The sequence below is a fragment of the Ciconia boyciana genome, chromosome 15, assembly GCF_034638445.1.
Source record: "Ciconia boyciana chromosome 15, ASM3463844v1, whole genome shotgun sequence".
NCBI classification, from domain to species: Eukaryota; Metazoa; Chordata; class Aves; order Ciconiiformes; family Ciconiidae; genus Ciconia; species Ciconia boyciana.
Window position 1 is genome coordinate 16,896,282 of NC_132948.1, and position 16,219 is coordinate 16,912,500.

General features: G+C 44.4%; 1 protein-coding gene across 5 annotated transcripts in view; it reads left to right on the forward strand.

Annotated features, from left to right (window-relative positions):
* Window positions 1-5,903: 5,903 nt before the first annotated feature.
* CLTCL1 (clathrin heavy chain like 1) overlaps window positions 5,904-16,219 on the forward strand; it is a 38,110-nt gene continuing 27,794 nt past the window's right edge. For 3 of the 5 annotated variants that reach the window (XR_012045199.1, XM_072879673.1, XM_072879675.1), the window contains exons 1-2: window positions 5,905-6,082; window positions 14,466-14,673. Coding sequence is in view for 3 of the 5 variants with exons in the window: in XM_072879673.1 (XP_072735774.1) it covers window positions 6,041-6,082; window positions 14,466-14,673 (250 nt within the window). In the remaining 2 variants the exon portion in view is untranslated. Of the gene's footprint in view, window positions 6,083-14,465; window positions 14,674-16,219 lie in introns of all 5 variants that reach the window. The other 2 variants (XR_012045198.1, XM_072879674.1) reach the window with 2 other exon arrangements.

The window sequence follows — 16,219 nt, forward strand, 5'->3', positions numbered from 1 at the left end:
AAGGAAACAGGCAAACATAGGGAAAGCATAGTCACAGAAGACTTGTTTCCTTCTGGGGATGGGGGGAATTCATAGCTTATGAATTTAGAGAGTGCTTCTTTCCAGGATTAAGAGAAGGGGAAATGTGTTGTAAAGGCCCTATAGAAAATTAAAAGTCTGTTTACCATCTGCATGGTTTACTACTATACTCTAAAATGTAATGGGGTTTCTGCTTTTCTTGGCTTTATTCTATTTCCTGGATAATATAATAATGTTAAGAAAATGAACACTGAGGTTTCCCTATCAAGGGTCTATTTCAAAGGAAATAGCTAAAAGGCCCTAACAGTCAATATATTCAGCATTTCCCAAATCACCCTATTAATCTGCAATTAGAAAACATTGGCTCATTCAGTCATGCTGTAGGACAGAGGTAATAACCAGAAGACCCCCCTCGGGTCCTTTCCAGCCTTTTATTCTCATACCCTATTTATGCACACTTACTAGTTATGCTCCTAAATGGTATTTAACCACTCAGACCATCTAAACTAAGATTTTACTTGGTCTATTTGTAAGTGTAGCTTGATTTCTGTCATTCCAGAACTAGTGAAATTAGCAACAGATGCACACTTGATTTATATTAGCTACCGCATTTCTTTCCATTAGTTGTAGTTTCAAAGAACACGTTCACCCTCTATCCACTTGATGGATGAGCTGCCAGAGAAAACATTCTGGAGGAATTCAGCTTCTAAAAAGGTTGATGTAGCAAGCAGCCCTGACCCATCTGTCATGATTTTGAAGACAGACGTTGACTCCCATGCCCTTTATTTGGCTTTGCGTCGCTGACCAGTAGACCTCGGTTTTTACAAGGCTGGGCTGGAGGAGTTGCAATTTCAGCTAATACACTGCCATGCAAGTAATTCAGCATCTGTGCTGCAAACCCTGGAGAACGCAAGTGTCCAGAGAAGAAGCGAACAACTATATGAATGCACAGAGAGCATGAATGTCAGCTCACTGCACACAGACAGACAGACATGGCTTCTAAGTGGAAATGCTTCTGGGAGGAAAGACAGGCATATTGTTTGCAAGTTACAAGTAAATTATGTATCATCCTGGCATTAGCTCTGTGGGGAATCTAAAGGCCTCCAGCCTGCACTGCTACTGCCTCTAGACACTTCTATTCATTTTGACATTAAATGCCACAAGGATCTATCATCTCCAGCAGAGCTTTCCGTGCACAGGGAATACAGGATGGGGCTTCACATACCAAACTAAATTCATAAAGTGACCTTTATCAAGAACATGTCACCACCATAACAGGGGATTTCCTTTAAATGCTAAGCATGTGCAATGACATTCTCCTGCCAGACAATGAACTAGAGGCAATTTAAACATTAAACAGTTACATATTAAACAACTCTGCAACAGAATCTTTACATTTCAAATAATTTCTTCAAAAACATTACAATTTTTACCAGTCTGTTCTCAGGAGCTTGTTCTCAGGAGCTTGCACAATGACTTATAAAAACCACAGAAGAAACTCATCCAGAGCCTCAGAGTGCTTTGTATGACCCCGAGTTATGCGTTCAATAAGAAGAACAGATGGGAAAATGCGGATTGAATTCCAGGGGAAAACAACATTATTTGAATGGAATTTTGCACTGAAATGGAGAATGACTGTGGGACATGTACAAGGAGTCAGTTCTGGATGGGAGACGATGAGAAGAGACAGTTCTTGACTCACCAGAGAGGAGCCTGTTGGAAAGAGAGGGAAGAGACAGATGGGAGGAAAGGGGAGGGCTCCACCGTCTCCAGGAGACAAGCTGGAAAGAAGTCCAAGGAGTGAGGGTGTGGTTTGAAAAACAAGGAGTACAATTTCAGACTGGATCCTGAAGCAAACAGGGTAGTCAGTGAGGGCCTTGAGATGCACGAAATGTCAATTTTCTCTGTGAGAGACCAAATCAGAACTTTTGGAGTTGCTGTGACGCTCTGTCTTTGCTGCTCCACAACGTCTTCGTGCTGTGACTGCTGATACAGCGTTCCTAAGGTCTGCATTTATCTGTTAGGCAAAACATTGACACTCAGACGGCGCCAGTCAGCTTACAGCTGGGAACAGATGCAGATCAAACATTCTGCGTTCAGTGCTGTGCCACACGCATCAGCTCTCCAGCAGTTTGTAGTGGTCAGCCACAAGGACGTGCAAGTCCAACCCCCAGACTCCCCGTCACTTGGAGCTCTACTTGTTCACACTCAGGCAGATCTCCTGCTGTCAGCAAGTGGATGCTCTCTCATATATGCCAGAATATGTGCTAGTGCCTTTTTATTTTTTTTAATCAAAACAGTAAAGTGGCCAAACATTTGCAAATGGAACACTTTTGTAGTTAAACAGTGATTTGAACTGATGTTGTGGAGCAAGACTCTGAGAGGAACACTTAAGAGAGGTGCACATTGCTTTTCCAGTGAGACTTCCGTGGCTGATTCTGTGGGAAGAAGCCTAGGAACATGCACAATACATATAACATTTTTCCTTGTAAATAACAGCCCCTCCAAGGCAAAAATGCAGCTCTTCTCAGGGCTGTTCTCAAATACTGAAAAAGAGCATCAGGCTGCCATCCATAGGAGGAGCCAGAAAACCAAACATCTGGAGGAGAGCAACCCTTGAAAAAATAGAGAAACATTTACCAGGAGCTTTTCCATTTGTGTTGTTAAAGGATTGCTAGGGATTACACCCTTCTCAGCTGCTAAGTGCTGTGGCTCTGCCTTTTATAAAGAAGCAAGAGAGCAGCAGTTAGCTAATCAGACGGGTACTAGCACAATGAACATTTAGAGACTTGAGACCCTCTACATTTCCTTTTAATAGGCTATAGATAGTAGAAGAAATACCTTAAATAAGGCCAGTAATGCCTTTCCATTGAGAGATCCCAAACTAAATATAGAAAACAAGGTTAAATGACTCAGTTAAAACATCCATGCACACAGCTGACTGTCCAGAGGTCAGTTTCTTTAGCTATGGAAGCTCAGCTACTTGCGAAGTGGAGAAAAGATGGCAAAATACTTTTCACATTTTTTTGATTTGTGTCAAAATTTCAACTATGAGGTAGCTCTTCAGAGCTGATCACGCTTGCGAAGGATCTAACCCTTGTGATCAGCAAAGCCAGGTGTTAAAAAGAACAGATATTTAAACACAAAACAGCGTAAAGAAGGTACAACTGAGAAAGACATTAGCAGACAAAAGTGTGGCAGAGCACTTCTACATAAGGTGAGATGCTTTTTTTACCACAGAAATTATGGGATGTTGTAATTAGGATTTGGCCAGCTGGGAGTGGGCGTGAAGCATTATATTATTAAAACTGGACTGAAGAAATATAACAGACCTTTAATTTTAATTATACTTTGAAAGAGCCTTGATTTCCTTAGGCAGTGATGTCTCTAGTTCATGTCAGCAGTTTAGTGCCAGACTAAGAGTGATTGCACACAGTACACAATGATTTTTGTGCATTTGCAATTCTTGCTAATAAAAATGTCTCAAACCTGTTGTTTCTTTCCTTTTCTTTAATTATATATTTTCTTTAAAATATAAATGATATAAAAATATATATCCTGTAACTATGTACATCACTTAAGAGGTCCTACTTAATTTGTGAAATAAGTGTGGCTCATTTTTTTTAAACAGAGCTAGTTAGCTATAAAGTAGAAAGCAAAAGCTAGCAATTGGAGCTCTGGATATAAGTAATTAGCATCCATAAAGGAGGGCAGTTGACAGAGGCAAACACAGAGCAAGTTCATTACACCAAAATGGGTGACAGATCATGTCCTGACGTCCCACTGATGGTCCCGTCTCTGCAGCACTGTTGACTTGCCCTCGTTTAGAAACCGATACAGCTAACCCACTGTAAATAAACTGCTACTAACAAACCTACGGAGCAGCTGCTACTCAAACCCCTTTTGGGACCATATAAAGAGAAGTTGTCTCCACCTCAGCTCCATTCTTGCTTGCTTTTGGGAGAACAGACCTTGGTGCCTAACCGCAATCGTGAGTGCTCTGGGAAGAGCTACAGACCCCAGGCTTCCCGAGGGACGGGGCTGTGGCGGCACCTCAGTCCCAGCACCTTCTGCCGCCTGTTCCATGGGCTGTTCCGGGTTGCCTCAGTCCGGCTGCAGACCTTCAGGTCTCCCACACATGGCAAAGGGGTCCCCGTGGCTGCAACTGGCGATTGAGTGCGCCAGTAGGAACCAAGGTGTCTCAGCAGAGCCGTGCCTACGATTCCTTTGGAAACCTAACCCAGTTTCGGTAATTCTCAGCTCTATGTATTAAAAATGAATGAGGTTAAGTAAAAATAATGGGGTTTTAAATTGTAATATATTTGGAATTGTTTTAATCTGCCTTCTGGTTTTGAGTCTTCAGGGGTCCCTTGTTGAGCTTTTCTTTGCAACCCACAGCATGAGAAACTCATTTATAAAAAACTCAATCAGAGATTCTCCTGTCATCTTGTGTTTCCCAGAGCCGGGCTCTCTGGGAAAATGTGAATGACATGATGCTCCGGATAAAACTGCTGGAGCTAGCAACACCGCAGCAATCAGTTTCCATCTCGAAGGATTACTGTAATTTAGGAGAAACATAATAGCAGTAATGTTACCTTCACGTCCCCCATCTGAAGCTAATGGGCTGACTAGGAGTGAGGGTAAAAAAAAAAGGTGTTGATATACCTCTTGCATGTTGGACCCTCTACTTCTTGGTTATTCAATAACTTTCTAATTTATGATGTCAACTCTCTGGGGAAGGAACCCTATTTCCATTTAGAAATTCCACAGGGCAGAACAGCAGGATGGCTTTTCAAACAGACCTGATAATGGGTCATAAAACTCCTCACCTACCCTTGGGCATGGCAGCAGGTAGCAAAGCCCAGCGCGGTGCTACGATCTGTTGGCGGGCCGAGGGCAGTGGGCAGCCGTGCCGTCTGACCGAGCCAGACCCAAGCGCCAGCTGAGCCCCTCGGGGCTCCCAGGGGCTGCTGAGAAGCAATGGCTGCCCTGGCCCTCGTGCCCAGAGCGGGGGCCAGGACTGTCAAAGGCCACACGTGCCCCTGCTCCCATGGCCAGGACGAGCCGGTGTGCACCTCGAGGAAGAGGAGAGCCACTCTTTGCCACAATCAGCCACGACGCCAGGTGCTGGGGCAGGCCGCAGGGCCCGCAGGCACCAGGAGCAAGGCCTGCTCCCAGCCTTCAGCGCCCAACAAGGGCCGCAGCCAGGCGGTGGGGCAGCACCTGGGAGCCCCCTGCCTTTCTCCTCACCCACGGCGGGAGCCCCGGAGCCCTGAGGGGAGCATCATCCCCGGCACCTCTGCCCCCACTGTGCGGGAAGGGACCCGCGGAACGGGAAGGAACTCGGGCCGGAGGGGGGGCGGGGGGGGGGTGGTGTTCGTGTGAGGCGGACGGCGGGGCAGGGCCGTGAGCAGCCGCAGCGACCACCCGCCGCCCGCCGCCGCCGTGAGGAGCCGGGTAGGGGGCCGGGTCACGTGAGTCGGTGTGGCAGCAGCGGAAGGATACCCGAACTCCGCCAACCCCTCCCGCCCCTCCCCGCCGGCCGTGGCCGGGGCGGGGGGAGCCCCCCCTCCCCTCGGAGCCCCCTCCGTAGCCTGCCACTCAGCGGGAGTCGGGGGCGGTGGGGGCGAGGAAGGCGGCGGGGGGTGAGGGCGGGCGAGAGGCGGGGGCGATGGGGCGGGGGAAGAAGCGCCGCGGGGAGGGACTATTTGAGGAGACCCTGGCAGGCTGGTGAGGTGCGGAGTGATCCCGCCGCCGGAGTGAGCGGCCGAGCCGAGGGAGAAAGGGGAGGCGAGCCCGCCGGGGCGCCATCCCCGCGAGGGCACTGCGCCTGCGTCGCCTCCCCCTCCCCTCCCCTCCCCTCCTCTCTCCTCCTCTCTCCTCTCCTCCCCTCCCCTCCCCTCCCCTCCCCTCCTCTCCTCTCCTCTCCTCCCCGCCGCCGTGTGGGGTGCAGTGGCGCCTGCCCCGCTGCCACCGCCGGCCCCTGCCCCGCGCCCCTGCCCCGGGGAGCTCCCCCCCAGCCATGGCCCAGATACTGCCCATTCGCTTTCAGGAGCATTTCCAGGTGAGTGGAGGGGGGCGGTGGAGGCGCAGGGACGGGGCTCCCCCTCCTCTGCCTCACCCTGTCCCTCAGAGACGGGGGGCCGCGGCCTAGCCGGGATGGGGGTGCGCTGAGGGGAGGGGACGGGGGCCAGGCCGCGGGCGCGCCTCCTGCGGCCGCTGTGGCGGGGCGATCCCCTCCTTCTCTCCCCTCCGGTGCGGGGCCGCCGTCCCACTGGGCGCCGCGGGAAGGCGCGCGGGGCCGAGGCCGCCCCCGGTGCGGGCTCCGGGGCTGCCGCCTCCGTCCGTGCATCCGTCCCCGGGCTGCCTCTCCGCGGCGTGCGGAGCGGCCGCGATTTGTGCAGAGTCACTCGCCGCCCGAGGGACCTCCCGCTCCGGGGAGGGGGAGGCGCCGGGCCGGGGCCGGGCTGCTCGCCCCGGGGACCGTGGGGGCTCCCCCTCCTCAGCTTGGGTGGGCGCCTTAATCTTGCGGAGGGATCGAGGTTTTTCCTCTCTCACCTAAACGACCATCAGCCTCCGGATCGCGGAGGTTCCTGGGAACCTCTCTCTGTGCAGCTGCGAGCTGGGAGGAAATTGGTGAGATGAGGTGCAAGAAACCATTTGGACTTGGAAGCTGCACAGCCTCCGTCCCTCCTTCCAAACATAACAATATTTTAAAAATCCTCCCTAAAAATGACATAGTTCTGTTCTTAATAGCCTGTGAAAACCATAATGCCAGCGTTGGAAAAGATCCATGACTAATGGATGCAGCACAGACAAACCGGTTTATCTGTTTCCTTGTGAGCTGGTGGTGAGGGAGGGTTGTAAATGGAGTGAGAGAACAGCGGTCTCTGAGCATGCAGTTTAAGGCAGGAATTAAAGGAATTTGCTAAATGAATGAGAGAGCAGGAAGTGGACTTGGCAAGTCATCCTTCTGCCTCTGTACCGCCCCTTTCTGTCAAATCAGGCATCCATTTCAAAATATGAACTGGGTGTCATCCATCAGTGTGGACTGTGTGCCACTGCCAGCATTTCAGCTTGGGAAATGGCTATTGCCACTTCCAGCTCCTTTTTGGAAGTGTTCTTCTGCTCGACTGGAAGGACTGTCTCGGTCACTCCAGAAGGAGCCCTAGCCTGAAAAACGGCAGTAGGGCTGCTGAACTCCAGAAATGTCTAATCTCTGTGCTCAAGGGAGCAGACACACCTGCCTCCTCATGGGTTGTCATGGGTTAAGAGTTTAGCGTAGTGAAGAACTACACTGTCACTTCTCTCCCCGCCCTGCAATGTCCCATATAGCAATGATTGTAGTAACCTCAAATTAATTCCAAAGAGCTACAGTACACCTGTCTGAGTAAGACACTTGGGATCAAAGTGTTTCTGATGTCAGACTCTCCTTAGAAAAAAGCATATAGTTCTTACAATTTAAAACTAGCAAACATAACCAATCCTGCTGATTGTATTTGGTCTATATAATGTGAGAGAACATCACACTCTAATATGTCGTAGATGTAATGTGCTGCTTTGCATATTAAATGGCTGTTTTTGTGATGGCTAGTGGTGTGTCTCTTGTAACACTGCCAATATTAGCGTTATAGTACTTCTGTTTTGGGTGGGGGGCTAGCAACTTCTCAAGGGATTTGTACTGAAGTCATATTCTATTTTTTGCTACCACCTGCTTTTGCTTTTGAATAATTTCATCTTACTGGAAGGACTAAACCTGTGCTTGAGGGACTTCTCCCCAGCATGGTGGCTGCACAGAGGAGCAGGGGAAACCGAAACCTTGGGACCCCTGCCACTAACATGTAGGACCAAACTCTTCTTCAGGATTCACTCTTTCCTGCTTCTCCCCCTAATTTCAGTGCAGTAGCTCCAAAGCAGTACTCTACTAAAGAGAAATTGAGACTAGTAGTAGCTGGGTGTAGGAATGCAGTCAGCCTCCTCAGTGCTGCTTCTGCAGTTGTCTTTACATGGTGGGATAAATGGGGAGGGAAGTCAGAAGGAATGTGGGAACTGGTAGTGTTTGCTCTGGCTGGATATCTGCAGTACAGTTTTATCAGCTCTAACTTAATGTTATGTGTTGTAAACATCTAGAGTCATGAATAAATCATTCATGCTGCTTATTGTTGGCTGGTAGGGAATTAATGATTAGGCCTTCACTCATCTTCATAATGCTTCACTATCACCCATATTTAGCTTTATCAGCTTAATCTATTTTTTCCCCACATTACTTCCAAGAAATTGGCTTGGCTACAATTAAATTGTCATAGTTAAAATTAGTGTGACAGCTCTAGTATGCTGCTTTATGATGTTAAATCAAAAAAAGTTACAATTCCTTATAATTGTGCTGTGTTTCAGTGATCCTACATTAAATCTTTCTGTACCTTAAGTCGATTTGTGTACTGTTTATACGGCTTTATATGCCTTAGGTAGTTAGAATAGCTGTTAGCGCTATAACTACTCAATTCCAAATTCAGCCTATTGCTGATGAGACATTATTTCACTTAAGTTCAGAGTCTTCCCAAGATGGTTGTATGTACTTTACTAAAAGAACTGAAGCATGCAGAGAGTGCTCTCCAGAGAAACTAAACATAAGTTGCAGTGCTAAATACTGAACTCTTTTTCTCCCACTCTTGCTAGCTGGAAGTGGATAAATGATAGTGTGAAGTGAAACAGCAATCTTGGTCCACATAAAATTGGAGGAGTACTAGAGATCAGCAGACTGTTTACATTCCTTGCAGAGCTCATTTTGCTCTATGTTGATCAACCTTCTGACTGAACTGTAGCTCCAAGCCTGTGCAGGAGGAGTGACTGCCAGTCACAGTGCATGTTAAATTTGAAGTTGTTATGGCTTGTACATTCAAGTCCTGTGTGAGCATGTGAGCTGAAAGATGGAGAGTAGCTGCAGTAAAAGAAAGATAATCAGGTCTTTATGTAGTAGTCAAGCTGAGAATGAACTCCAGTCTTACTGTTTGTTTAGTTCCATTTAATGCAATTGAACAGTTGGTTTTTAGATGTGAACTCTGTAGCTATGAGTCTTCACAAATTCATAAAAAACTTGCATCTTGCTCATTCTTCCCATGGGGGATATCATAGTTATTCCCCTCCCTTGCTATGGGACTTAAGATAAGGACTTGGTTTTTATCTGTCTGATGGCTGACTGAGCTGCAGCAGCAGTACAAACTATGCCAGCTCTGCTATGGTGAAGTACTAGTACACACTACTTAAGCTACTGTGATTTAATCAGGTTCTTAACTCCAGTGCTTTTGTTGGAGCAGTGAATTGTAAATTACTTACCAGACTGAACTCTTCCAAGGGGATTGTAGTTTACAATGGAAATGCTGTAAAAAGACTAAATATACTGGTACATAGACTGGAAGCCATACTACTGGAATTGAGTGTACAAAGTGTTCTTGATCTAAAATTAAACTTTTCCTGTACTTGGTCATTGGTTTGCCCTTAAAAGCTTGTCTTTGTCCCCTTTTGAGCTTTTTTCAGTTTTCACTAGCAAAAATCTCTGCTTGCCTGCAGAGAAAGCTGTGGCTTATACAAAGTGTCAGGTTCCTAGGTTGCGGACTTCATCCCTTAGATGGATTGACACATGGATCTGTAGGCAAGGTTCTGCTTTCTGTTGAATAACTAATACAGGCTCTTGAGCACAGCCAACTCATGTGAAAACTTGTGTGCATGACATGCTCTTGATGCAGATGTTTTATGCATGTTGGTGGAGCACTGAGAAGCTAAGGTATCCTGGTTTTAAACATAAAGGATGTAGATTTACTTCTGTCGTTTTCTGAACAAAAACACTTTCTGTTTGGATAGTCTGAGATGTCTTGTTAAGAATTACTATCTGTTGTGCAATAGGCATGACTGAGCTGAAGTGTAATGGCTTTCATGATTTTGCTTTGGCTAGACATGTGGACTTAAAAACACTCAGGATATTTGCAAGCTGTAAATGACTTTTTGGACTTGTATTCAAAAGGTAGGGCTAAATATCATTACTTGATTCAGCTATTTAGCGTTGAAGAGACCATATTTGCTCACTGGGTTGAAAAGTGCCCTGCATGTGGTAGGGAGACTCGTTCAATAGATGATCTAATCCTCATCACAGACGTACAAGAACAGATTTTTGTGTAGGGAGTAACTGTCACTTAAGATGAAAGCCTAATTGCAACTGCAGCTACAACCTGTGAGCTGGTGGTCTTGCATGTTTCAGCTCTTGTATACTTCCTTGATGTCCCTCACCTGTCGAGATGGGAACTATAGCAGGAGATGAGATGAGGGTAGGCAGTTGAGAGGGGGTGTCCAACAATTATATGCAGATCTTATTGAGCATGATTATAACTTTATACGGTCACATGAGTAAAAGAGTTCTGAGAAACTGTATGACTGCGTTCTTGGTTTGTATTATGCTTAAAATGATAGATGCTTACAGAGCTTTTAGCAGGCACTTTTTAATATTTGGATACTTATAGCCTCTGTCCAAGCCTTAGTATTTTCTAATGGGCTTAAAAAACAGTAGTTGATCACCTCTAAAAAGCATTTCTACTACAGCTGTGTGGCATTAAGCTGAAATGGGATATTTATTGAACCCTGGAAGGATCTTAAATTCACAGAGTTCTTCTGACTCCAGCCTTTAACTGGTGTATGTCCCAAGTATTGGAGTGTCAGTATTGAACAGACAGTAAGTTAGGCTTAAGTACTTCCCATTAGAGAAATGGACTTAGTTTGAAGACTGGTAGTATCAGTGTCTGAGTTGGTCTGTGCTGGCTCAGTCTGGATCACTGCACTTCACAGAAAGGGAAATCCATTAGAAAGCCCAATATTTAGTAGAACTCTTGTGCGAAAGTGTGTCAACTCAATTTCTTAGCAAATGGTACCATGTCAGTAAAGTAGAATGGGGAAAGACTAAATCTCGGATTAATAGTTTTATTTCATCCTAAGTGTAGGACCTGTGTGTCTTCATTCAGGTTGAGAATCAAGTAATACATCACAGGTTAATCTTTACCATGTCAGTAACTTCTCTGTGTCTAGAAGATGTTTAAAAGTAAGCTTGGTATCTAATCCAGCCTGCAGTAATACTAGATATCTATGAAGCAAAAATCTTTGGTATCTGTTTCATTCAGCCTCATAGTGAAGATAGTTCTACACTGTACATGTAGATAATGGGCATTAGGGCGTGAAAGGGTAGGAGAGGCATTAGGCTGTTATGTGTAGAACAGAATGTTATCCTTGCCTCTACAGCGAGGCTTACAGTAACCTATGTGGGGGTGCTTGGTAGGGTTTAACTGGATTACCCAAAAGTAAAGTGTGGGGTAAAATCATGGAAGGAGGCTATCCCCATAGTAAATGTCTCTGGAATGACTCTGTAATACTGAATCCTTCTTTTCAGAAGAAGGCAACCTTAGTTTTAGAGTACTGCTTGCCTAAGAAGCATAATAAAAAATGAAAATTTAGTAGCAATTGAGTGGCCTGATGTTCACTCCTTTATGAAAATAAACTGCAAAATCTCTAGTTAATATATACAAACTTCAGTAATGACCCGTAGCACCTTCACCTGAGGCCTTTTAACATGTATAGCTAAATGCTTGCTACCTCCTGTAATAAAGTTTTCTTAATTCCGTGCTTGAGGAGGGGGTGAAGGTGCATTAGAACAACAGAGTCCAGATTGTCTTGGCAGGTTTGTCCTATCCAGGATAGAAGCAATGCTGGCTATTGTCTCTTTATTTGGTGGTAAAGGGATTCCGCTCATGTTCTTATGTATAGTCATAAGGAATATGCCTCTTAACACTGCTTGCGTGTTATAAGAGCACGTATGATCAGATGAGGATACTTATCACTCCCCTAATGGCAGGAACAGTCTTCAGTGTTTTCAGACTGCTAAAACGTGAAGCATTGTCATCATTCACTGAGGCTTGCAGTATTCACATGACCATCCTTTAGGAAGTACTGACATTTTGCCTTTAAAAGATGTGACTGACTTCCCTAATAATAAGGATGGCAGGGATACTCATGTGTAATTTAACATTATGTTTTTTGAAAGCTTTGCTAGATTTTATAACAGTTAAAACAGGAAATCTTAATACCAGAACTTGATGCAAAATCTTACTTATCGTAGTGAAGATACCCAAAGTGTTATTCTTCAGCATGGACCAGATTTTGGAGTGAATAACCTTGGGCTTAAAGCTGAACTAGACTTTGCCTCAAGGCTCTGCCTCGAGATTCTCACCATGCAGAATGAAGTGGTGAGGGGCTGTCTCTTGAAGAGCAGGTCAAGCTGAAGCACAGTAATTGAGAGGAGACCTTGAAGAGGCTGTGTTTCTACTTCAATACTCTGGAAATACATCTGAGTTTGGATTAATTAAATCAAGTTAGGGACTTAGCTATGCTGCAGTTAAATCTCTTGACCACTCTTGTGACACTTAATCAGTCTCTTAGAATGGACTACACTCTATTGGTAGATGGACTCGGATCACGCTCAATGTTAAAGTGCTCAAGTGTTTACTATGTGAACGTGTAATTTGTCACAATAAGTGAACATTTTCTGGTGTAGAGCATGTGACCAAGAACAATGGAATTAAGAGCCCATAATTTATTCCTCTGTTCAAGGTCACAGAAGTTGATGGAGCTACAACTTGCATGTTTATTGGGTACTAAAACTTTCTGCGTTACATATGAAAGTACGTGAGTTGTCTTGATATGGAAACTTCTTTCCTTACTGACACAGAAGCCTGTAATAGCTGCATGCCTAGTGGACTTGTTTTCAAAACTCTAGTTGCAAGTAGCTTCTGATGTTCTTGTGCCTAAACTTTGATTCTCCGTTGGAATGAATGGCGCTTACTGAAGTTTACTAGTGTGTATTGAAGTATTTACCTATAAAGTGAGGTGTTAGCTGAATGTGTCTCAATTTTGCTGAGACACATTTGTGGGAGGGAGTAAATGTCTTTTTACACATGCATACATTTGGCTTGTATTGCATTACTGAAACTTGAGTATGTCGAGATCAGCAGTTACTGAGCTGAATAGCTCTTCATTAGTAAGCTGAACAGAAAATAAACAATTCCCGATGCATTCTTGGGCACAGTCCTGACACACCACACTTCTAGGTATCTCCATTACATACCCAATTTATGATTTAGTGAGTAGCTTTACAGAAGCTGTAACAAGCCGTCATCAGCCAGATCAAAACACTAAAACAGTGTTTGTGACACCATTATGGGGTTTGTTGCCCAAGGGGTTTAGTCTATTGTATGACAGTCCTGGTGGTATGTATCAAAGGAGTCTAACAACTTAGCGATGCTGGTGGTAGTGTCTATCCTGTCTCCTTGAGGGCAGTCACTTTTCACTTGCAGTGCACTGAAAAGCAGTATAGTTTAATCCCTTAAGAAGCTTCAGTGAAGCTGATATAGTTCCTCTGCTTGAAAAGTGTTGCTCTGGGGCATAAAGCAGGTGCTCAGGCTTGTCACAGTTACTGTTACGTAAAATGCAGCTTGCATACGTACCAAGCTGGGGTGTGCTGCATAGGTAAATCTGATTTACTGCAGACTGATTGAAACAGTGATATTCATTCACTGCCACCTCCTCCTGTTAACCTGAAATTGGAAGTGAATGGAAACAAAGTTAACACAAAAGGATGAAAATGAGAAATAGCCATCTTCTAGGACAGTCTATTCAGTGGCACAAAATGACTTTAAGTTGCATTAAGAGTAACTGCTTTGTACCTACTGTCATATGATTGAGCACAAGTTATGTTTGGAGAGTTGGACGTGAGGCTGGAATCCCTGCCTTTGTTGTTGAGCCAAATGGCATGATGTCTTGGGCAAGGAGCGGTGGAATGACTGATTATTTTAACACATCTTTCTTCGCTTTCACTGGTAAGAATTAGATTCTAAGAAGCAAGATGAACAAGTCCACTTGTAAAAAATAGGCCATCTGAGACCTGCTATGTAGACTTCAGTCCATAATGTTGCTAAGAGTGGATTGCATAATGGTAATTGGTTCTTTCCGTAAGACCCACTGATGCTGTACGTTGTAGTTCTGCCACTTAATAAGTTTTTAATATCAAGTTTACCAGCCTTGCTAAATCTGCAATAGTGATGCTACTGATAGTATACAGCCTATCATATTACTAGAACCAGGTTAAGCAATAAATGCTTAAGTTAAAACTCCTTTTAGTTTGCATCAATAGCACAACTTTGGAATGTCTTTAGGACTTGAATACTGAGAATTGTGTACTTCTTTACCTATGGACAAAGAGAATCAGAAGATAAATCGTAGTTCCATAGTACACACTCTTGTCAGAGAAATATGCCAGTCTTGCATTTCCTTCTGGAGGAGACTTTAGACAGAGAGGCTTGAGTTAGACCTTCAACATGGAAAGAATAATAAAGCACTCTCTTCTGTCTTTCTAGCTCCAAAATTTGGGCATTAACCCAGCAAACATTGGATTCAGTACCCTAACAATGGAATCTGACAAGTTCATCTGCATCAGGGAGAAAGTGGGAGAGCAGGCACAAGTAGTGATAATTGACATGAGCGATCCAACAACACCCATCAGACGTCCAATTTCTGCTGAAAGTGCCATCATGAATCCAGCCTCTAAAGTAATTGCGCTAAAAGGTGAGTAACCCTTTATTATTGCAGTATGAAACCTACTGTTTAGCTGTATTACTGCTTATGTGTGCTCTTAAGCTTAAGATTTATGTAAATTTTCTAAGAAGAATGTATATGAGGACAAGAATTCTTGGCTGAACTTGCATGCTGTATTTTTGGCAGTGGATTTTTCAGTAATCTTTGGATAATTTGCCTCCAAGTAGGTGTGAGATGCTTGGGCTTGGCACTGCAGCCTCCTATCCTCACTGAGGACCAGGTCAACATATGGTATACTTTCCCTTTAAACAGGTGTTGTAAACGTAATGGACACTTGTAAAGATGAATAGGGGTGTAAAGCCATAATTACTCTGCTCGGTCCTGGCTCTTTCTTGTAGCTCTGAAGAGCTTACTAGATACCAACAAAATGTCATAAGGATGGCCAGTAACTGTGAAAGTCTGAATGTACAAGCATGTTAAGTTTGGCAATCATGAGATCTTGCAGATAGAAGGCCTCTGCTTACCAGTACCTGTGGTTTGATACTGCCTTTAAGTAGCACTCTGAGCTCAAAGAAATAATTTTTAATACATCCTTGGCTCTTTTCTTAAATGACCGACTTCTGATATTTAATCTCAATAACTGTTACTGACTGTGTACTTTTCTTCCTGCATCTTATCTAAACAGATGGTGAGTGAACTTTGTCATGACATTTCATGTTTGGTAGTACAGAATGGTCTAATCTCATAAAAAGTACTGAATTTTAAGGTAGCCATTTGACAGTTCACTTCATAGCCAGGTGGGGGATCTTAATCCTCAACTGGTATTATAGTGAAAACATTCTCCATTGGCTTGTTGCTAACCATTTGGCTGCTTTGACTATTGACTGTACCAAGTGAAGGAGAAGAGTGTGCTCTTAATGTGTGTGTGTGTGTGTATATATATTTGATGGAAGTACAGTTGATAGACAAAACCAAGTTGCAATATTTTTATGAGAGACCTCTGCTAGCATGTCATGTGTGCTATTCATTTCTGCTTACGTGTGTGTTTTATTGTGAAAAATCATGGTGAAATTACTTAGGGGTCCAAGAAATAACTGTCCTCAGAACTGGCACAAAACCTGTAACTTCTTGTCTTTGATCTCAGGCTTATACTGACATTAGGGGAAAACTAATGTGTTAGTGTTTGACTTCAGCTGAATCTCTGATTCAGCTAAGGTGCTTATACATCTTGCAAAGGACTGCCTTACCTGGGGTGTGGGTAGAGGTAACAATGAAAAAATAATTTCAGATCTATTAAGAGTTCATTGTCCTTAATCTTGGACCCCTTTAAACAAACCATATTGGCAAGGAAAGTGCCTTCTCTACACTAGCAGAGCTTCATCTGGCTCTTAAAAGGAAACTATATCATCTGGTTTTAAAACTAACCTACTAACTAAATGGATTGTCATCAGCTTTGAAGAATATAGCCTTATTCTTCCCAGTGTTAAGACTTTCTCAAAAGGAGTGTTGTTCTGTCCGTACAGAGTGAGTAAGTTTGTCCTCTGAACAGATAAGGTTGAGTGAATGATGTCACATT